Below are 21,232 nucleotides of genomic sequence, written 5' to 3'. Positions count from 1 at the left end.
GACTATGCCCCACTAGACTTTAGCGCCTGGCCTGGGTGGAGACTTGGGGGTCCCTCAACTCCAGCTGTCAGAGCCCAGCCTCTTCTCCCAGACCCAGCTGTCACCCAGCTTCCTCCATCAGACCTTCCCCACCTTCTTCTCTGCTCTCTGACCCCCGAGATCCTCCACCATGTCAGACTCAGAGGCTCCAGAATTTGAGTGAGTGATGGGGCAGGTGGGTTGGGGGTGGTCGTGTAGAAGTGGGGACCCCCATCTCACCCCATCTTTCTATTTTCCCCATCATCTCCAGGGATCTGTTGGAAGGTAAGTGGTTCATGCGCTGGCTGGGGACCCCAATGAGGCGTGAATGGCTCTTACCAGCCAAAGAACGAGTTTGAGTTTTGTGCTCCTGGCCCCTGTGAGGCCAGGGGAAAGCTGCCCACGGTCCCCAAAAGATGTGGCTGTGCCTTGGGAGCTGGCCATCCCCAGCATCCCGTCTGAATCCAGTGGCAGCTCCTGACCCTTCTCTTCCCTGCCCAGCAGAGGAGGAGGAGGAGGAAGAAGAAGAAGAGGAAGGTGAGCTCAAAATGGCAGGGCTGGGGGCTGGGACCTCTTATCCTGGGCTGAGGGGTGGGTGTGGGGACTAACCTAGGCTCCTCTCATAGCGTCTCCCCTCCCTGACACTCCCAAATCCTTGCCTCTCTCCCAACAGAGTGAGGTGAGCACGGCTGCTTTTTTGGGGGACCCGGTCTCCTCATCTCTTTCCCTTCTGGCCATAACCCATAGAATTGAGCAGCAGGGGGAGTCTGGGGTCATTGGGGTGTGTATACCCAGGGTTTGGGGTTCCTTCCTTATTGCCTGGCAGAGCTCTTGCTAATTCTCTCTCTGTACCCCCAACCAGAGGAAACTCGGCGCCCCAAGCCAAGGTGAGAACCAGAGGCACCGGGTCCCCCCACATGGGTTCCCCTTCCAGAGATGGGTTATGAGAAAACAGCAGATGGGGAGATTGAGACCAAGACCAGCACCTTGGGGCCTTTTTCTGACACACGCTCCCCAAACCCCACCAATCTACCCCTGGGCTGGGTACATTAGAGCCAGGCTGCCGTGGCTTGGTATGGGTAAAACAGACCCAGATCCGGTTGGTCTGTGTCCTGGGCTATCAAGGCAGGCTTCCTGGGAGAGGTGCTGCCCCCATTTCCAGGTCAGAGGAGGAGGAGGAGGTCAGGGTGTGGGACCCCTAGTTTGAGTCTGGCTCCTCCATCCCCCCCTAGGTGAACTTCTCCTTGAGGGACTGAAGAGTCAGCCTCAGTGGCAGAGCACGTGCCTGGGACACATAGTTTAGCACAGAGCCAACCCACCAGGAGCCCCGAAACCCTGAGGGGAGGGGGCCAGGCGGATTTTAGGGGGAGGACACAGGCTTTGCATGAAGGATACCTAGGTTTGGTCCCCAAGCACCACTGAGAGCCCCTCCCTCCCTTCTGCCAGCAGCACTGCAGAGGGTGGTCCCAAAACCCCCAAACTGAAGCAACAGCCCCTCTAGAAACAGACCTGAGGGTACTTCAAGGTGGTAAAATATTTGCTGTGCAGAGCAAGGCCCCGGGTTCCACCCCCAGTACCGCGAAAACACAACTTAAGCAATAGAACAATGGCAGGACGTTTGCCTTGCTGACCCAGGATAGACCCAGGTTTGATTCCCTTCATCCCATATGTCCCCCTGAGCCTGCCAGGGGTGATTTCTGAATGCAGAGCCAGGAGTAACCTCTGTGGGCTGCTGGGTGCAGGCTTTGCAGGTAAAGGCTTGGATTCCATCTCATGTACCCTGTGGTCTCCTGAGCACTGAGTCAGGAGTAACTCCCAAGCATCTGGGGAGGGCTCAGCAATAAAATATTGGGGAGAAGCTTGTCTTGTGCATAGTCAACCTGGGTTCAATCCCCTGCATTCCATATGGTCCCCCAAGGACCACCAGGAGTAAATTTTCTTTGTTTTTGGTCACTCCCAGCGGTGCTCAGGGCTTCCTTCTGGATAAAAAAATCTTGGACAATAAAAAAAAAGAAAGAAAGAAAGAAAGAAAGAAAGAAAGAAAGAAAGAAAGGATAAAAGAAAGAAAGAAAGAAAGGAAATAAGAAAGAAGGAAAGAAAGAAAGGAAAAAAGAAAGAAAGAAAGAAAATAAAAAATAAAAAAAGAAGTTTTGCTCAGTGTGCCCCAAAAACCAAAGCAAAAAAGATAAAAATTAAAATTAAAAAGAAACAAGAAGGAGAAGAAAAGTGTCCAGGAGCTAGCCCAAGGGGTGGGCAAGTCGGGGTCCACCCTCACCTAGCGAGTCAGGGGTCCTTCGTGTCCACAGAGGCCGAGCCTTGCTTAGCACCCACCCCCAGCTTCACCCCTGAGAGCAGGTAACAGAGGAGAGACAGTCACAAAGATGCTCCCAGTTATTTTTTTAAAAGTAAATTATTTATTTATTTATTTATTTATTTATTTAATTTTTTGGGCCACACTGGGTGTCGCTCACGGGTCACTCTTGGCTCTGCGCTCAGAAATCGCACTTGGCAGGCTCAGGGGACCATATAGGATGCTGGAAATCGAACCCGGGTCCCTTGTGGGTCGACTGTGTGCAAGGCAAATGCCCTACCGCTGTGCCATCTATATGCTTTATAAGGAAGAAAAACTTTATGTTGTTGTTGTTATCATTATTATTATCTTGGTGCCACAAGAGGTGCCACACCCGGCACCTCTCAGGGGTCACCCCTGACTCTAGGCTCAGAAATCTCTCCTGGCAGGCTCGGGGGACCATATGGGATGCTGGGAATCGAACCCGTGTCTGTCCTGGCTTGGCCACGCGCAAGGCCAACGCCCTCCCGCTGTGCTGTCTTTCCAGCCCTGATGCTCCCAATTAATGGGGTACCCAGGGATGGGGGGTGTTTTGGACCAGCCCCTGACCCTCCACTCTGCCCCGCAGCCGCTCCCTGGTGGCCCCGCTGCTGCCCCCCAAGATCCCTGAAGGGGAGCGCGTGGACTTCGACGTGAGTCCGGCCGAGCATCCTTCGCGTCCCTCGCTGTGGTCCTGATGAGGGCGCGGCGCCGTGCTGTCCACTGCTGGACGCCCCGCGCAAGTGCATGGTCCAGCGCGCATCCTGGCTGGGGGGTGCCCGGGTCCCGGGGCGCTGGCTTTTGGGGGGTCAGGACTGGCCCCTCCGTTCCAGGACATCCATCGGAAGCGCGTGGAGAAGGACCTGCTGGAGCTGCAGACGCTCATCGAGGTGCACTTTGAGCAGCGGAAGAGAGAGGAGGAGGAGCTCATCGCGCTGAAAGATCGCATCGTGAGTGGGGTCCGGGGGTCCCCAATTTGCTCCCGAACCCCGTCCTTCTCTGTCTGGTTTGTGCTGAGGTCTTGGAGGGGACTCCCCCTGTTGTCCAAGGGACAGAGTGGCTCAGCCCCCCTGCCTGGCTGGGCCCCATCCACCCAGGAAGGGTGGCGGGCAGGTGGGGTGACCGGGGCCTGCGCCCCTCACTCGGTGGATCCCAATTCCAGGAGCGGCGCAGGGCGGAGAGGGCAGAGCAGCAGCGCGTCCGGACCGAGAAGGAGCGGGAGAGGCAGGCGAAGCTGGCGGTGGGTGTCCCCGGCCCCCAACCCCTCCCAGTCCTTCTGCCACTAGGCACCCCTGGACCAGAACTGTGTACCCCTTCACCTGTGCTCCCCTCACCTGCACCCCTCATCTATACCCTTCACCTGTGTCCATCCCTTTCATCTACACCCCCTTATCTGCACAGATGCCCTAGTATAAATTGGGGGGGTCTCCAGATCAGCCCACAGTTTTGGGGGAACTACAGATTTAAGTGTGGCAACCGGCATCCACACCTTAGAGCTCCCCAGTTGGTTCTTCCTCCTGGTCCAGACCCCGAAATATCTCTGGCTGCTCCAGGCTTCTCCCAGCTCCCCATTACTCCTCTTACCACCCTCACCCACAAAAACTGGCACTTGGGAGCAGGGCGCAGTGGCCCTCCCAATGCTGTGTGGTGCCACCATGTGCCAATCGCCAGAGGAGCGGGGCTGAAGGTGGAACTTGCTGGTCTGATGCTGGGCCCCCAAGACCCCCCGAAGTCACACCCGACTCAGGCAGCAGGCTGGTGACCCCTTTTCCTGCAGGAGGAGAAGATGCGGAAGGAGGAGGAAGAGGCCAAGAGGCGGGCGGAGGACGAAGCCAAAAAGAAAAAGGTCCTGTCGAGCATGGGCGCCCACTGCGGGGGCTACCTGAGCAGGGTGAGTTGGGGGCCTGGTCTGGGGGGAGGCTGTGGGGACCCCCTGGCTGCAGGCGGAGGCTGGGCCTGGAGCTCCTGATCTGGGGCAGGGGGCTGAGGCCCGGCGTCTGGTCTGAGGAAGGAGGCCGCGGGAGCCCCTGGCTGAAGGAGCCAGTGGTCAGGAGCACAGACCTACGTCCCGATCTGGGGCGTCCTTTGGAGGGGAGTACCCCCTGTCAGGACACCCCTTCGTTCTCTCAGGCGGAGCAGAAGCGGGGCAAGCGCCAGACGGGGCGGGAGATGAAAGTTCGGATCCTGTCCGACCGAAAGAAGCCTCTGGACATCGAGCACCTGGGGGAAGAGCAGCTCAGGTAGGCCCGTGGGGACTCGAGCATTCGGGGACACTCACCCCTCGGGGGTGCTGTGGGGTGCCCGCTTTTGCCGCGCTGTGTGGCTTTGGGCAGTTGTCTGTCCTTGACTGATGCTTGAGATAACCTAGGAACACCTTGGCAGGTGCAGACACGTGGGGGTACGGGGCAGGCAGACAGGGGCGCCCCTAGAGGGGAGATGGGCCTCACAAACCTTGACTGTGGGGTCACACGCCCCACCGGCCACCCACCCCTCACCCCTCACGCCCCGCAGGGAGAAGGCGCAGGAGCTGCTGGGCTGGATCCACCAGCTGGAGTCCGAGAAGTTTGATCTGATGGAGAAGATGAAGCAGCAGAAGTACGAGGTGGGCGGGCGGGGCCGAGAGGGGGTGGGGCCTGAAACTGGGCGTGGCCAGAGAAGGGCGTGGCCTTCCCTGGACAGGGGCTTGTGATAGGATGGAGCTTGTTGTGTGGGCGTGGCTTCTGTGGGGCGGGGTTTCCTATTGGTATGTGTTTCTCTGGGTGGGGCTAAGGACGGGGCGTGGCCAGCATGGGCAGAGCTTGAGATAGGGCGGAGCTTGACATCTGGGCGTGGCCTCGTTAGGACATAGCGCCCATGGGGCGTGGCTTCTATGGGCGGGGCTAGAAGAGGGCATGGTCTTTGCTGGGCAGGGCTTGTGATAGGGAGGAGCTTGACACCTGGGCGTGGCTTTGTTCAGATGGGACTTCTGTGGGTGGGGCTTTCATATGGGCGTGGCTTCTCTGGGACATGGCTCAACGAGGGGCGTGGTCAATGCTGGGCAGCGCTTGTGATAGGGTGGGACTTGCTACCTGAGCGGGGCTTTGCTGGGGGCGTGGCCTGTGGCTGGAAGTGGCGCTCTGGAAGGGGCGGGGCCTCCCCAGCATCACATTCTTGTTTCTGCAGATCAACGTGCTGTACAACCGCATCAGCCATGCCCAGAAGTTGTAAGTGTCTGGAGCCTCAGCCCCAGGGATTACTCCTGCCTCTGTGCTCGGGAATCACTCCTGCCACACTCAAGGAAAATGTCCTCACCGTTGTACACTGCTCTAACTCTGAGTTTTGCCGGACACCGCAGTTGGCCAGTGCCCAGCAGTCTTAGACTGGCCCGTGTCTGTTTTCCTTGTGCATTGGTCTACTACCCTCTTGAATAGCAGTTGCTGGAATGCTGAGGAGTGGAAAAGCCGGCCTACAATTGCACCTCTAGAACTGAACCCCTGTAAATGCGCTCCTAACTGCGCTCCTGTAAATGCAACCCTTATAGCTCCACTCCTCCAACTGTCTCTCTCCATGTGCCCCGTGACTATACTCCTCCCTTATAAGCACAACCTTGCAGTTCCTGCCAAGGTCAAAGTCTGTTTCTCTGCTGCAGCTCTCTTACTCATCTGGCCTCTCTGGCTTCTGTCTGTGGCCTCCCTTTTCTGATCTTTTTCACTCAGCCTTGCATTCTTGGATTAATCTATCAGCCTCTTATTCATTTCCAACCCCAACCCCCAGCCCCTGGCCATCATGCTGACCTGCATCCCCATGACCATCGGAAATCACCCCAAATACTGAATCCCCCTAAGGTCCACTACCTCACCTCTAGGTGGGCGGGTGTATTTTGGGGGTGCACTACTTGAACTGGGGCAGGCATAGTTATTGGGGACTAACTGACACCCAATTTCTTTTCCTGCAGCCGGAAGGGAGCAGGAAAGGGCCGCGTTGGAGGCCGCTGGAAGTGAGGATTCCCAGCAGACCTCAGGGCCATCAGAAGGTGCCAGAGCCTGGAGTATTCATCCCATCAGAAGCTTCAAATAAAGGCTGCGCCATAATCTATCTGCACACAGACTGATCTTTTATTTTTTGGGGGAGAGTTTGGGGCCACCGCCAGTGGTACACACCACTGACTCCCAGCTCTTTGCTCAGTGTGATCTTAGTGCTGCCTGTGGGAGCATATGAGGTACCAGAGACTGAATCCAGGTTATTTGTGTACAAGACAAACAACCTACCTGATGAACTGTCTCTCCTATTCCCTTCTCTTACCTTTTTTTGGGGGTGATGGTGTTGTTGCTGTTGTTCTCTACCTTGTACCAAATGAGTCTTTGGCCAACTGAGGCCAGGGACCTGCTTTAAAATCCCCAGCGTGCTTTGAAACTATTCCCTGTGTCATGGCCTTTGAGCCTTAAACCTGGAGAGCATGCTCTAGGTTTGGCTGTGGGTTTGCACTGAATTTGGGATTTCAGACTCAGTTTTGCACACCGTAGGAGTCCTTGCATTTATTCATTCATCGATTCACACTTTCACTCTGAACCATTTTCCATCCGTATCATGGGGCTCAGTTATCTACAGGCACCCAGAAGATCAAAACCAAACCAAAACAAAAGCAAGCAAACAAACAAACAAATTAAAACAAAAGCAAAAACAAAAAACTCCCTATATTTTCATGCTTATGGTGGCCTGGAACAGAGTTTGCAAACTTCCAGGCTAATTTTCACGAGGCGAAGAAAACCGACTAGGCTGCAGCCTGAGCGATAGACAGCCCAGAAGTCTGCACGCAGTAGACCCAGGAGGGGTTCTATCCTTGACATCCCATGTGCTCCCCCACCCAGCAAGCACCGTTAGGCTCGAAAGCACAGCCAGGAAGTAAATAAAGAGACTTGAGCATCGCAGGGTGCGGCCCACCCCCTAAGAAAACAAACCAAAAAAAAAAAAAAAACCCCAAAGACATATTATTCCCCGTAGCCGCTTACTTATCATTCTATCCCTATTCATTTCTTAATTCGTTCCTTTTTGCTTTATTTATTTAGGGCGCAGAGCCTTCCAAATCCTTTCCCTTCCAGGACCTATCTTTTTATGCGCCACCGCCTAGAAGGGAAGACAAGGCGAGCGAACTACAACTCCCGGCATGCTCTGGGCCCGGAGCGCGCGGCCATTGGCCCGTCGTCCACCGAAAGGACTACAAATCCCGGCGTGCCCCGCGTCCGGGCGGGCGCGGCGTGATGACGCGACACGCCGGGCGGTGACCGGGAGGGAGGTTTCCCTGCGGGGCGAGCGAGGGGCTCGCTGCGGGCCGGGCCGCCCGGGCGGGCGGGCGGGCGGGCGGCGCGATGTCGGGCGAGGACGGCCCGGGGGCGGCAGCCCGCGAGCGGCGGCGGGAGCAGCTGCGGCAGTGGGGGGCGCGGGCGGGCGCCGAGCCGGGCCCCGGGGCGCGGCGGGTCCGCACGGTGCGCTTCGATCGCGCCGCCGAGTTCCTGGCGGCCTGCGCGGGCGGAGACCTGGAGGAGGCGCGCCTGATGCTGCTGCAAGCGGCCCGGCCCGAGGCCCAGCCCCAGGCCCGCAGCGATGCCCAGCCCGCGGCCCACGTCGGCGCCAACCCCGATGCCAGCCCCGGTGCCAGCCCCGGTGCCAGCGCCGTGCTCGACTCCACCAACGCCGACGGCATCAGCGCCCTGCACCAGGTCAGCGTCGACCCCTCGCCGGGTCAGCACCCCTGGACCCCGGCTCTCCGGCCCCGGCCGCCGCCGCCGCCGCACCAGCTGCACCAGCTGCGCCAGCTGTGCCAGCTGCGCCCTCCCGGGAGCCCGCCTTGGCCGCCCCGGCTGGGCTCGTCCGTGCCACTTGTGCTCTGCCTCCGAACGCTGCCGCCTCTTTCCGCGACGCCCTGGCCGGCTGGGCCGCCTCTGCTGGCCATACTGTGTCACCCCCTTCCTCCTGTCGCGCTGGCTTGCCCTGCCAGGCAGGTACCGCTTCTCTCTCTCTCTCTTCTCCTGGAGACACTGACGCGGCCCCCCTGCACCCCCCAAGCCCAGCCGGGCCCTGCCTTCACCCGCACCATCACCCCATTGCAGCAGCAGCACACCCGGCCTTCTAGCCTGGCTGGGCTTCCCCCTTTCACACCGCCATCCAGATCCATCTCCTATCTCGCCATCTGCACCCCATTTTCACACCACGTCTTCACCCTGGCTTCCCCACATCTGTCGCTGTTTTAGGGACACGCTGTCCTCACTGTCGCTTCTTCCGTGTCAGGTGGGGTGGAAGGGGATGGGAGGGGGGATTGGAGCCACAGTTGGAGCTGCCCAGGGTGGCCCCTGCTGGCTCTGTCCCCAAGGGATTCACTCAGGCTCTGTTCTCAGGGATCACTTCTTTTTTTGTTTCGTTTTATTTTTTGTTTTTGGGTCACACCCGGCAGCGCTGAGGGGTCCCTCCTGGCTCTACACTCAGAAATCGCCCCTGGCAGGCTCTGGGGACCCTATGGGATGCCGGGATTCCAACCACCATCCTTCCGCATGAAAGGCAAACGCCTAACTTCCATGCTGTCTCCCCGGCCCCAGGGATCACTTCTCTGCTCAGGAATCATTCCTGGCTCTGTGCCTAGGGATTACTCCTGACTGCCCAAGAATCCCTCCTGGCCCTGTGCTCGGGGCTCCTCTCCTGGTGGGTCTCGGGGGACCCAAAGTTTGGATATTTAACTCCACTCAGTTGCCTCCCCCTCTGCTGTCTCGCCCATCCCTGTGCCCCCTCGTTAGGATCTGCACCAGCTTGTGCCCCTGATCCAGGCGTTCCTTCAAATGAGGACACCCTGTACCCTCTTAATTCTCAGCTCCTTTCCTTCTCCCAGGCCTGGGAGGGGGTGATGTCCTAGCCCTGCTGCTCCTGTCCAGCTCCCGTCCTCCGTTCTGCTCTGCCGCCCTCCGACTGCCCCTTCTTCCTGGCAGTCGGTGCACCTGTGTCTGGCTGTGGGCCAACCTCTCGCCTCTGCCTGCACCCCGTCACCTTCTGGGGGCCTGGCCGCCTCTTGTGGTCTGCTCTCTTCCCTTTCTGACCCCTGTCCACTCCCACAAAGGGGCCTGGCCTCCTCCGGATGGCGCCTTGTGTTGTGCCCCAGAATCTGGGCTTATCTGCCAGAGACTCAGACACCACTCCTCCCTGCCATGCCCTGATCCCCCACACCCCTGGATCCCGTTTCAGATGGGGTGTTGGGGATGGTGGCCACAGGCCTTTGTCAGAGCCCGGGAACAGTCCCTCCACGACATTGTGTCCCACTGAGGTCTTTTGTGCTCTGTGCCTCAGTTTCCCCATCCCTAAGGCAGGACTGTCATCAGCCCCTCCCTGGCAGGGCATGGTGGAGAAGGGGCGCATGTGTGTGGGAGGCCATTTCTAGGTCCTGGTTTGTGGCCCCCCATGGTCCTCTGTTATTGTTTCCCACCCAGGAGGGTCTGTACCCTGGGTCCTTGTTCACCTGCCTGTTCGGGGTACCCCATCCAACTTTGCAGGTGGCCTGCAGGTTTGGGGGGGGTTGAAGCTTCAGCAGGGCCTGGGGTGACCTGCTTTGGGTCACTGGCCACTCGCTGACTTTGTTTTATTTCCAAGACTCTGGGACACCAGGGTCCGTGCTCAGGGGATGAGTGTCCTTGCTAGCCCCAGCCTGGCTCCCCTGGTCAGCTGGGCAAGAAGTGGGGCGGTGCGTGCGGGGGACAGTGAGCAGAGTCGAGGGCCAGAGGTCCTCCCGGGAGGCCTGGGCAGCCACAGGCCCTAGAAAGGGAAGGCCGCCCCCCCACCCGTCGCCATGCCGACCGCGTGGAAATAAACGGAGCCCAGAGTTCATCGTGTTCCCAGGGCACGCGTGCCCCCCTCCACCGCGAGTTTCCATGACTTCATGTTCTTGGCCCTCGTCGCTTCCTCCCCCTTCCCCGGCCGGGAGAGGTGAAGGTGTGGGGGGGGGGGGCGCATCCCTCCCTCGGGGGACCTGCCCCGGGGCTCCCCAGCTTTGCTTTTCCCCGGAGCTGGAGCCTGCCCGGGGCCTGGGTCTCTGCGACCCGGGCTTGATGGGACGGTCCCGGGAGGCCACTCCCGCTGTCCCTTTTGCTCGCTGGGCTCCAAGGTTGCGGGGGTCACTTGGGTGGGGACTGGGCCTGCCAGCCCAGGAGATGCCCCAGCTTCGCCCGCTGGGTCCAGAGGTGGATGGGGGCGGATTCTGGGCCCTCCTGGGCATCGCTGGCATTTCTGGCTCTGCCCCTTAGGGGGTCAGGCTGCCCTTCTGGCCCCTCCCACCGAGGGCGGGGCTTCACTTACGGTTCCTCTCATTGGCAGGACTGCCCCTCCTGGCCCCTCCCTTTAAGGGCGGGACTTCACCCCTACGGCTCCACCCATTGGCAGGACTGGCCATCCTGGCTCCTCCCAATAGGCGAAGACCTTTTAGCCCCTCCCATTGAGGGTGGGGCTTCGTACGGCCCCACCCATTGGTAGGGCTGACCAATCGAACTTCTCCCCATAGGGAAGAACCTTTTGGCTCTTCCTGCCGAGGGTGGGGCTGTCCTTTTGGCCCCTCCCATTGAGGGCGGGGCTTCTCCATACACTTCACTCATTGGCAGGCTGGCCATCCTGGCTCCTCCCCATAGGGAAAGGTCGTTTGGCCTTGCCCACTGTGGGGCAGGGCTTCCCTTCTGGCTCCTCCCACCAAGGGCGGGGCTTTCCCATACGGCTTCACTCATTGGCTGGGCTGGCCACCCAGGCTTCTCCTCATAGGGCAGAGGTCCCTGGCCCCTCCCACTGAGGGTGGTGCTTTCCCCTTTGGTCCCTCCCACGGAGGGCGGGGCTGACGCTCGCCCCGCCCCCAGGCCTGCATCGACGAGAACCTGGAGGTGGTGCGCTTCCTGGTGGAGCAGGGCGCCACGGTGAACCAGGCGGACAACGAGGGCTGGACACCGCTGCACGTCGCTGCCTCCTGCGGCCACCTGGACATCGCACGGTGAGCGGGCCGGGGGACTGGGGTCCAGCCGGCGGCAGTGGGGGCCAGATCGGCCCTGCTGACCCCTGCTCCCATGTTTCCCCTCCCCTCCCCTCTGTGCCCCAGGTACCTCCTGAGCCACGGCGCCAACGTGGCCGCCGTCAACAGCGATGGGGATTTGGCGCTGGACCTGGCCGAGGCCGACGCCATGGAGGGGCTGCTCCGCGCCGAGATAGCCCGCCGAGGTGGGCTCCCGACCCCGACCCCGGGGTGCGGGTGCAGGGTCCCCCCGAGAGGTGTCAAGCCAGGCCCGACTTGCTCTGTCAGCGAGGCCAGCTGGGAACTCGGGGACCCACGGGTGACAGTGAGGCGGGGAGTCCTCACCTGCCTCGAGCTGGATGGAGTGCAGGGATCATAGGGACCCCCGAGGACGCCCTGAGAGTGTGCCCGCTGGCCATCGAGCACTGCCAGGACTGAGCACTGGGCATTTGACTGGCTTGAGCACCACCAGGGAGGGTCCTTGTCCACGCAGAAGTGGGCACAGACGGGCTGGAGCGATAACACAGCAGGGAGGGCGTTTGCTTTGAAGCAGCTGACCTGGATTCAATCCCCCAGCGTCCCAAAGGGTCCCCTGAGCCTGCCAGGAGTGATTAATCCCTGAGCGCCTCATTTTTGGTGTGGCCCCAAAATGACACATATACAAACACACAAAAGTGGGCACAGGGATTGCTCAGTGGACTGAAGCACTGGCTTTGCACGTAGGAACCCGAGGTTTAGTCCTCAGTGGCATGTGGTCCCTGGAGCACTGGGCTGGGAGCAGTTCTGAGCACCACTGGGGGTGGCCTAGACGGGTGAGACAGGACCCAGGTTCCATCTGTCCAAGTGGCTGTGACTCTACTAGACTCTGGTAGATCAGTGGCAGAGGAGGTGGTTAGGGGACTAGGAGTCCATCACAGGGTCCAGGGGCTGGATGGTAGGTTTAACATGGACATTTGCCCCCATTTAACAAATATGACCAGCACCCCACAGTCGGGTGGGCTGCAGGCACAGCCTGATCCGGGGGCCTTGTTGCCCTGTCATGCTCTAGGGCTCCTTTATCAGGCATCCAGCAGCTGAGCGTGACCTACCCTTGGCACTCACCGGTGGCCTGACTAACCAAGCATCGTTCTCCAGACCCCCATCACAGTCAGAGCCTTTCACTGCAACCGGGAACGCTGCCACCCTGAGCTAAGCCAGACACTAGTGGCTCAGGGATGTCCATGGAACTGTAGCAATGCAGGCAGAGGGGCCAGGTGACAGCCCTGGTCATTGGGCCTGCACTCGTGTCCAGCTCTGAGAAAGGGGAGCAGTGCTTGTCTTTAGGAACTGGGCAATCACGAGAGGCCTGCTCATCGCTGTGGCCGGCCTGACCCTGCCAAACGGGGCCTGCTTGGAAAATGCCACCTGCTCGCTGGGACCCGCCCAAGCAAAGGGTTTACAAACGGGTCCTTCCGGGACTGACCCAGGGACAGGAAGGGGAGTGAGAGTGGGCGAGGCCGCTTCCCCAGGATGGGGTTCCCTGCGGCGCCGAGGAAGTTGGCAGTTGGATACCTCCAAATGAACAAGGGCAGTGGTGGGCAGTGGTGAGCTTGGGCGATGGGTACCCTCGCAGCATTGCCTGGCCAGGTCCATCCCAGTTTCTCCGGAGGCCCCGAGGAAGTGGCTGGTCTGGGCTCTGGTGCCAGCAGATGGCGCACCTGTCCCGCCTCACCGCTTACCTGGGCAGAAGGTGGCACTCTGCCTTTCCTGGATTCCCTGTCACCCCGTGGACAGCCAGTGGGGAGGAGGGTCAGGCTGCAGAATTGGGGGAAAGGCCTGCAGCCGGCCTCAGTCTGGGCACTTGGAGGGCGATGCGTGCCCTCTGCTAGACCCCTACCGTGGGCAGCCCTGGGCCTGGCAGCCATCAACTTCTGGGGAGGGCAGCCCCCAAGGCTGGGCTGTACCCGGTGACTCAGGGGTCATTCCTGCTGCGCATCACCCATTCCCTAGTGAGTCCAGGCCCGGCGTGTGGCTTCCTGAGCACTGTTGGGGTGTGAGAAGAGTGTGACCACTGCAGCCCCACACTTCCTTCCATTCCTGGCACCAGGTGGTCCCCCCGAGCCTCGCTGGACGCTCATGACCCAGAGGGCCGAGAACTGCCCCTGGGATTTCCCAAGAAAAGACTTTTGGGGGCCACACCCCGCTCTGTGCTCTGGTCTTGCTCTTGGCTCTTCTTTGTGGGCTTGGGGTGCTTGCCCGCCCTGGCCTGGGCAGTGCCTGCTTGGCTCTGAGTACCTGGGAGGGGCCCCGAGGCCCCTTCTGTGCCGGCGGAGGCTTTGACAAGGCCCCTGGGGGAGGCGTGACCCAGCTGCCGGGTGACAGCGCTGCTTCGGTGGTCGTGGGAGCTGGTGGCGCCTCGCCCAGGCACGGTGACGGCACAACCCCTCCCCCGGGCGGACCCTGATGCCCCCGCCCGCGCCCCCAGGGGTGGACGTGGAAGCGGCCAAGAGGGCGGAGGAGGAGCTGCTGCTGCGGGACACGCGGTGCTGGCTGGACGGGGGCGCCATGCCCGAGGCCCGGCACCCCCGCACGGGCGCCTCCGCGCTGCACGTGGCGGCCGCCAAGGGCTACATCGAGGTGATGAGGTGAGCCGGGCCGGGCCGGGCTGGGGGTCGGGCAGGAGCCCCCCTGTCAGTGAGCCCAGCGGGGACCGTCCTTGCGCCTGCCGGCCGCCCCCGGGCCCCCAGGCTGCTCCTGCAGGCCGGCTACGACCCCGAGCTGCGGGACTGGGACGGCTGGACCCCGCTGCACGCCGCCGCGCACTGGGGCGTGGAGGACGCCTGCCGCCTGCTGGCCGAGCACGGCGGCGGCATGGACTCGCTCACGCACGCGGTGAGGACCGGGCGGCCCGGGGGCGTGGCCTCGCGGGAAGGGGCGGGGCTTCGGCGCTGCGTCCGCTGGCTCTGGTCTCACGGTGGGCGTGGCCTCGCGGGAGGCGGGCAGTGGGCGTGGCTTTCCTGATAGGCTTCTCTGTCGGGGAGCTGGGCGTGGTATCGTGGAAGGTGGGCTTGGGGGCGTGGTCTCGCTGGTGTGGGCGGGGCTATGAACTTGCTCTAGGAGAAGTTGGATTGGGCGACACCTTCCAGTGGGCGTGGCCTTGGCGCACTCCCCGAATGTGATGGAGGGCGTGGCCTCTCGGTGGGCGTGGTTTACGAGGGGGCTGTCTTGCTCAAGTGGGTTTGCATTGGGGCGTGGCTATGCTAATTTGGGCAGTGGAGGCGTGGTCTCACCCGTGTGCAGCTGTCCAGGGGTTCCCCTGGTATATGTGTAGTAGGAGCCGGGACCCCCCCCATCCCACATATCCAGCGTCACCCTTTCGACCCCCAGGGCCAGCGTCCCTGCGACCTGGCTGACGAGGAGGTGCTGAGCCTGCTGGAGGAGCTGGCCCAGAAGCAGGAGGACGTGAGTGCAGCGGCTCCTTGGTGGGAAAACCCCCCCCCCCCCAACACACACACCACCCATGGCTGCACCCTGTGTCCAGCTGGGCAGGGTGGGACAAGGCGGGCCCAGCGCCAAGCCACCTTGGGTGGACCGGGGGTTGGTGTATGAGGTTTGGGCTAGGCATCATCACCCTTGGACCCTTCCCTCACACGACCTCCAGCGCAGGTCCTATTGCCGGGTTGCAGAGGGAAGGGCGGGCAGCGAGGGGTGACTTGGCCCTGCCCGGGTGCTCTGTGTCATCCCTAAAATGGAGACCTGTCCATTCTGAGCAGCTCTCGGTAGTGGTGCGGGAGCACCTCGCCCTGTGTCTCAGTCAGTGCCTGGAGCTTCCAGGAGGACCTTGAGCTGGGCAGTGACCTCTGGGCTTGGCTCTGACTTGGGGGGACTCTGGGCAAGGCTGCAGCAGGCAGGTTCCCAGCCAGTGCCCTGTGGAGGGAATCCGAGACCGTGAGAACGGAGATGCATGTGCCCTCTCTAGACTGAAGGGCTTTTGCAGGGAAACTGAGTCACAGCTTGTGTGGCCTGTCCTCCCAGCACACCCCTGTCCCCTTGCAGCTACGGAGCCAGGACGCCTCCCAGAACCGGGGCCAGGAGCCCCAGGGGCCCGGCGGCATGAAGCACCGAAGGTGGGGCCGGTTTGGTCGAGGGTGGGGGAGCCCTGGCGGGTGGACGGGTGGGTGGGAGTGGGCCAGCCGGGCATCACCCCCTGCCCTCCCCTGCCAGGAGCTCCGTGTGCCGGCTCAGCAGCCGCGAGAAAATCTCCCTGCAGGATCTGTCCAAGGAACGCAGGCCCGAGGGGGCTGGGGACGCTTTGATCCGGGACGATGAGGAGGGGGAAGAGGGACCAAAAGGTAGGGGTACAGCCAAGACTCCCAGGTCTGAGGGATGGAACTCCAGGTCTGAGGGAGAAGGCTGGCCTTTTTTCTGACCCTCCGTGTTTCCACCCATAGGGCCATCTCCTGCAGAGTCCAGAACCCTCAATGGTGTTTCCCCCGTAGCTCCTGCAAGCCCCCAGAGCCCTGTGGTGAGTTTTGGTGGCAGAGGGCTCCGGGGTCGGGGTGCCCAGCCCCTATAAGTGTTTGACCCCCCTTCTTCAGCCTCCTCTCGAGGCCTCCCCCTCAAAGCGCTTTGGCCTTCGGAAGACGGGGAGCGCAGGGACGCTGGGACTCTCGGACCGGACGGGCGTCTCGGACATGCTGGGGACAGGCCTGCAGCGCTCAGCCTCATCCTCAGGGCTGGAGACGAGCCCGGCTCAGGTGAGTCGCGGGAGGGGGCGGCCGGGTCTCCAGGGGGACACCTGCCTTTCCTCCTGTCTTCTCCGCAGGCCAGGGAGCCCCGTGTGGCCAGAATCTCCCCGAGCCCTGCCCAGAAGGAGCAGGAGCCGTCTGCCCCGTGAGTAGGAGCACGTGGACCCGAGTCCCTCCATGCGGTGCATCGGGCCCCCACATTCGGCCTTGGTTTGCTCCCATGGCTCAGTTTAGAGCTCTGTGAGGCCCCAGGCTCTCTGCAGTCTCCACACACCCCACCCAGGGCTGTGCTCCATGACACTTCCTCCAGGCAGCCTCTCTGACCACCTCTGTGTTGTGTGGCACGCACAGCCCTGCTCCCCAGCCTTGCACTCTGGTGGCCTGTGATGATATTGGTCTTGACTGGGGGCAGGTGGGTGGCTCTGGAGACTGCGGCCCCATCTTCTGACCCCACTTCCTTCCCCTACCCCAGGACTCCAGAACCCGAAGCCCCAGCAGAGCAGCCAAACATCCCTGCGGCCGCCCCAGCACCCTCAGCGGACTCCCGGGACCGGTGGAGGTGAAGAGCCGGCCCCCCAACATATACCTTGTCTTCTACCCCAGGCATCCCTCCAGGGCTCAGTGGTCTGCTCCTAAGGGAATGTCCCCACAGGGTGGAGGGTGTTCCCGAGGCCCAGTGACCCCCAGACTTTGGGGCTCCCCCCACAGGTCCTACCAGATGCCCGTCCGGGACGAGGAGTCTGAGTCGCAGAGGAAGGCTCGGTCCCGCCTCATGCGCCAGTCCCGGAGGCCCACCCAGGTGCCAGAGCTTGGTGGCAGCGGGGTCTTGGGGGGACGGGGCTCCTGTGGGCCGGGCCTGGCCTGACTGCTCAGACGGTCTCTCCCATACAGGGTGTGACTTTGACCGACTTGAAGGAGGCGGAGAAGGTGGCCTCAAAGGCCGCCGAGCCAGACAAGCTGAGCCAGCAGAGCGAGGTGAGTGGGCAGGGCGCACCCAGCGGGGTGTGGGTGCTCGAGGCCGCCTACTCTGACCCTGCGGTTGCCCACAGGACCCCTCTCGGCGGCCGCGAGTGCCTGGCCTGGATGTTTTGGATGGCCCCAACTGTAGAGGTGAGGTCTGGGTACCGGGGCATGTTTGGGGGACCCTCCACCACCTTGGCTGACCCCACTCCTCCCCTGCAGAGGTGCCCGACGGCCAGGGCCAGGGACCACAGGCTGGCAAGGAGCAGCAAGAGGGAATCGGCAAGGACTGGAGGGGGCCTGCGGAGGTGAGGGGTGGCCGGACATAGGGGGGCTGGCCAGGGCAAGTGGGGTGGACCCCCGAGGGCTGACCTGCTGTCACCCCTTCACCTGCAGGGGGAGGAGGCCCAGCTGGCCCGAGACGGCACCGAAAGCAGGTAAGGGGCATGCATCGGGAAGGACTGGTGCGGTCCGAGTCTGGTGGACGACCCTGCCCGCCTCCACCCGGCCTCTCCTCCCGCAGGCAGCCGGACCCAGACCCCCCGGACGCCCAGTCGGAAGAGTCTGATGCAGAAAGCTTCCGGAAGGTTCGCCTCCCAACCCCGGGGTGTCCCCAGAGGCCTTGCCCTGTGCGGCTCTGCCTGACCCCGGCCCCTCCGTTCCCTTCCCCTCCCCTCCCGTGCCCAGCTGTATGTGGAGCTGCGCCTGGAGAACCAGCGCCTGCGCGAGGCCCTGACCGAGACCACCCTGCAGCTGGCCCAGCTCAAAGTGGAGCTGGAGCGGGCCACCCAGGTGAGGGGCGCGGGGAGGGCAAGGACTAGCCAGTGTGGGTGGACTACTCGATAATGGGTGTGGCCTCCTGCTGACCAGTGCCCTTTCGGGGTGGACCCATCAGTCAGGGGTGGAGTTATTTGATGGCGGGTGTGGTCTGTAGCTGACCACGCCCTTCAGGGGGGGGACTAACACTAGTAAGGGTGGAGCGATCCAGGGAGGGTTGGGGCCTGTCACTGGTTCCTCCCTTTTAGAGTGGAGGTCTCCGTGAGGGGTGGGGTTTGTCCTCAAGGTGCACTGTCCTGGATTCTTTTGTTTGGTTTTTGGGCCACACCGCAATGCTTAGGGGTTAGTCTTGGATCTGCACTCAGAAGTTACTCCTGGTAGGCGGGAAGACCATACAGGATGCCAGGGTATCGAACCTGGGTCGGCTGTATGCAAGGCATTTAAATGCCCCGTCCTTGGGGCCAGCAAGGTGGCGCTAGAGATAAAGTATCTGCCTTGCAAGCGCTAGCCAAGGAAGGACCTCAGTTCGATCCCCCGGCGTCTCATATGGTCCCCCCAAGCCAGGGGCAATTTCTGAGCGCTTGGCTAGGAGTAACCCCTGAGCATCAAATGGGTGTGGACGAAATAAAAACAAAACAAACAAATGCCCCATCCACTGTGCTATTTTCTTTTTTTAATTTTTTGTGTGGCTGGAACGATAGCACAGCAGTAGGGCATTTGCTTTGCATGCAGCTAACATGGGACCGACCCTGATTGGATCCCTGGCATCCCATGGAGTCCCCTAAGCCTGCCGGGAGCAACTATTGAGTGCAGAGCCAGGAGTATCCCCTGAGCGCCGCCAGGTGTGGCCCAAACCCCACCCTCCCGATTTTTTTTTTTTTGTTTTGTTTTTGTGCCACACTTGGCATTGCTAAAGGGTCATTCCTCCTGGCACTGCACTCAGGATTTACTCCTGGCGGTGCTCCAGGGACTAAAAGGGATGCCAGAGATCGAACCCCAGCCAGCCATATGCAAGGCAGCTGCTCGCCCCACTGCATTCTCTCCCCAGCCCTGACACTGATGGGTTCTCAACAAGGCCGCCTTGTCCCCCTCTGGCCTTTTCCGGGCCCTCTGACCCTTGGGCTTTCTTTCTTTTTTTTTCCAGAAGCATGAACGCTTCGCAGAAAGGCCGGCCCTTCTGGAGCTGGAGAGATTTGTGAGTCAGGGCAGCTGGGAGGGCCTGGGGTCCCCCCCCCCCCGAACAGCCACCTAGGCCTGGCAGGGGTGGGGGCAGCTACTCTGCCCTTCCCCGCCCTGACTGCCCGCCCTCTCCTGTCCACTGCAGGAGCGCAGGGCCCTGGAGCGCAAGGCGTCGGAGCTGGAGGAAGAGCTGAAGGTGAAGAGGAAGGGGGTGCTGTGGGCCTGGGGTCAGCCTGCCCAGCGCCCCCCGCTGACCCCCTGCCACCCCACAGGCCCTGTCCGACCTCCGGGCTGACAACCAGCGGCTCAAGGACGAGAACGCAGCCTTGATCCGCGTCATTAGCAAACTGTCCAAGTGAGCCCCGAGGGGCTCCCCCGCACCCCCTCTTCTACAGCTGCTTCTGCCGCACGCACCCTTCCCCCCGCTGGACCACCACGAGGGTCGGGGCTGGGGCGTCTTCGAGAAGCCATACCTCCCCTTGGACCTTGAAGCTGTGATGGGAAGAAGCCCCCCCGGGAGCCAGGGGGGTCCTCCGAGGCCCCGAAGGAGGCAGGAGACTCCAGGTGGGGTCCCAAGGTCGGAGGCAGGACCAGGAAGTGCCAGGACCAAGCGGCCGCCCGCCCAGAAGTGCCCCTTCACGTGTGATGCCACCGTCCCCCTCCCCACCCCGAGCAGGGATCCGAGAATGTGCCAAGAGTGCCGCCGGCCTCGGCCAGTGGGCCGACGTGGGTCCAAGTGCAATATGGGGGTGCCTTTCTATTTTTGCTGCCCCCTGCCCGCCTGCCGTTGGGGCAGGGGGAGAAGGTATTTTCAAGACAAAGCACGGGCACCGCCAATAAAAGTTGTGAAGTTGCCACCTAGCCGCTCTGTCCCTACTGCTGTGGAACGCGCGTGCGAGTGTGTGTTTGTGTGTGTGTGTTTTGGGGGGCAGGAGTCCTGGGGCAGGCCGCCAGGATGTCTCAGAGGCTGTACGGGACACGCTGGGGAGAGGGGGCCTGGCCTTGATGTTTAGGAAAGATATTGGGGTCAGCCGCCGAAGTTTCAGATTTGAGGTCATATCTATAGAAAACCTTGGGATTTTTCTTCTCTTATAAAAGGGGGGTCCAAAAAAAGGGGGGCCGGTAAGGTGGTGCTAGAGGTAAGGTGTCTGCCTTGCAAGCGCTAGCCAAGGAAGGACCGAGGTTCAATCCACAGGTGTCTCATATGGTTCCCCCAAGCCAGGGGCAATTTCTGAGCGCTTAGCCAGGAGTAACCCCTGAGCATCAAACGGTGTGGCCCGAAAAAAAAAAAAGAGGGGGTGTAAGGCTGGAGAGATAGCATGGAGGTAGGGTGTTTGCCTGGCACACAGGATGGTGGTTCGAATGAACCCCAGCATCCCATATGGTCCCCCGAGCCTACCAGAAGTGATTTCTGAGTGTAGAGCCAGGAGGAACCCTTAAGCACTGCCGGGTGTAGCCTCCCCAAAATATAAAAAGTGGGAGTCTGAGTGATAGCACAGTGGGGAAGGCATTTGCCTTGTATGCAGCCAACCCGGGTTCGATCTTTGGTATCCCATCGGGTGTCCCGAGCCTATCAGGAGTAATTTCTGAACACAGACCAGGAATAACAACCCCTGAGCACTGCCAGGTGTGGCCCAAACCCTAACCCCCCAAAAAAAATGGTAGTTGGAGAGATTATGGGACTTATTCATCTATTGACTCAATTCATCTATTGACTCATGTACTTCCACTATCCATTATCCATCCACTCATACTTATCCATTCATCCACTCATCCTATTCCTCCATCCTATGCATCGTCCATCCACCCATCCTTCTCTCCATCCTCATCCATCTGTCTGTCCAAAGCTACCTCCAGGCCCTGACCTGCCTGCTGGTGCCACGGCAGTGAACCACATAGCTCAAGGCTGATCGACTCTGGAAAAGGTAATGAGGGACGGACGAAGACCTGCATTCTAGTGGCCGGTGGGGCACAGGGATGGCGGCGTGCTGTGTGCACAGATTTGGCACAGGGTGGGTTCTAGTGGAGTCGTCCTTGCAAAACCGGCACTGGCAGGTGCTGGAGCAGCAGTCCAGCACACGAGGCACTTGCATCCCTCCAACCTGGGTTTGCTTCCCAGCACCCCATATGGCCCCTGGGGTACCTCCAGGGGCGATCCCTGAGCACAGAGCCAGGAGTAGACGCCGCAGGGAGCAACCCCCGATGTGCTCCTCACTAGAACCCAATGTGGGGGGCTCT

The 21,232-nt window shown here is 61.2% G+C and overlaps 2 protein-coding genes across 2 annotated transcripts; both read left to right on the top strand.

The window, feature by feature from the left end:
- The first annotated feature begins 169 nt into the window (after positions 1-169).
- TNNT1 (troponin T1, slow skeletal type) lies at positions 170-6,327 on the top strand. The gene is given in 11 exon segments (XM_049787108.1): positions 170-202; positions 525-555; positions 881-905; positions 2,937-3,000; positions 3,181-3,297; positions 3,510-3,587; positions 4,125-4,238; positions 4,478-4,587; positions 4,859-4,949; positions 5,510-5,550; positions 6,282-6,327. Coding segments are annotated over 11 exon segments (750 nt in total).
- Positions 6,328-7,692: 1,365 nt separating this feature from the next.
- PPP1R12C (protein phosphatase 1 regulatory subunit 12C) lies at positions 7,693-19,855 on the top strand. The gene is made up of 22 exons (XM_049787123.1): positions 7,693-8,043; positions 11,203-11,333; positions 11,439-11,557; positions 13,816-13,975; positions 14,078-14,222; positions 14,718-14,792; positions 15,387-15,457; positions 15,555-15,682; positions 15,782-15,855; positions 15,929-16,087; positions 16,156-16,223; positions 16,551-16,637; positions 16,787-16,877; positions 16,970-17,053; positions 17,128-17,188; positions 17,261-17,346; positions 17,435-17,475; positions 17,562-17,625; positions 17,726-17,830; positions 18,960-19,010; positions 19,140-19,190; positions 19,267-19,855. Exons 1-22 carry the CDS (start codon positions 7,693-7,695, stop codon positions 19,351-19,353), a joined length of 2,289 nt encoding a protein of 762 aa, XP_049643080.1. The 3' UTR covers positions 19,354-19,855.
- The last annotated feature ends 1,377 nt before the right edge of the window (positions 19,856-21,232 follow it).

The sequence above is a fragment of the Suncus etruscus genome, chromosome 14 (genome assembly GCF_024139225.1).
Source record: "Suncus etruscus isolate mSunEtr1 chromosome 14, mSunEtr1.pri.cur, whole genome shotgun sequence".
Taxonomy (NCBI): domain Eukaryota; kingdom Metazoa; phylum Chordata; class Mammalia; order Eulipotyphla; family Soricidae; genus Suncus; species Suncus etruscus.
This window is presented reverse-complemented; position numbering and strand designations above follow the sequence as displayed.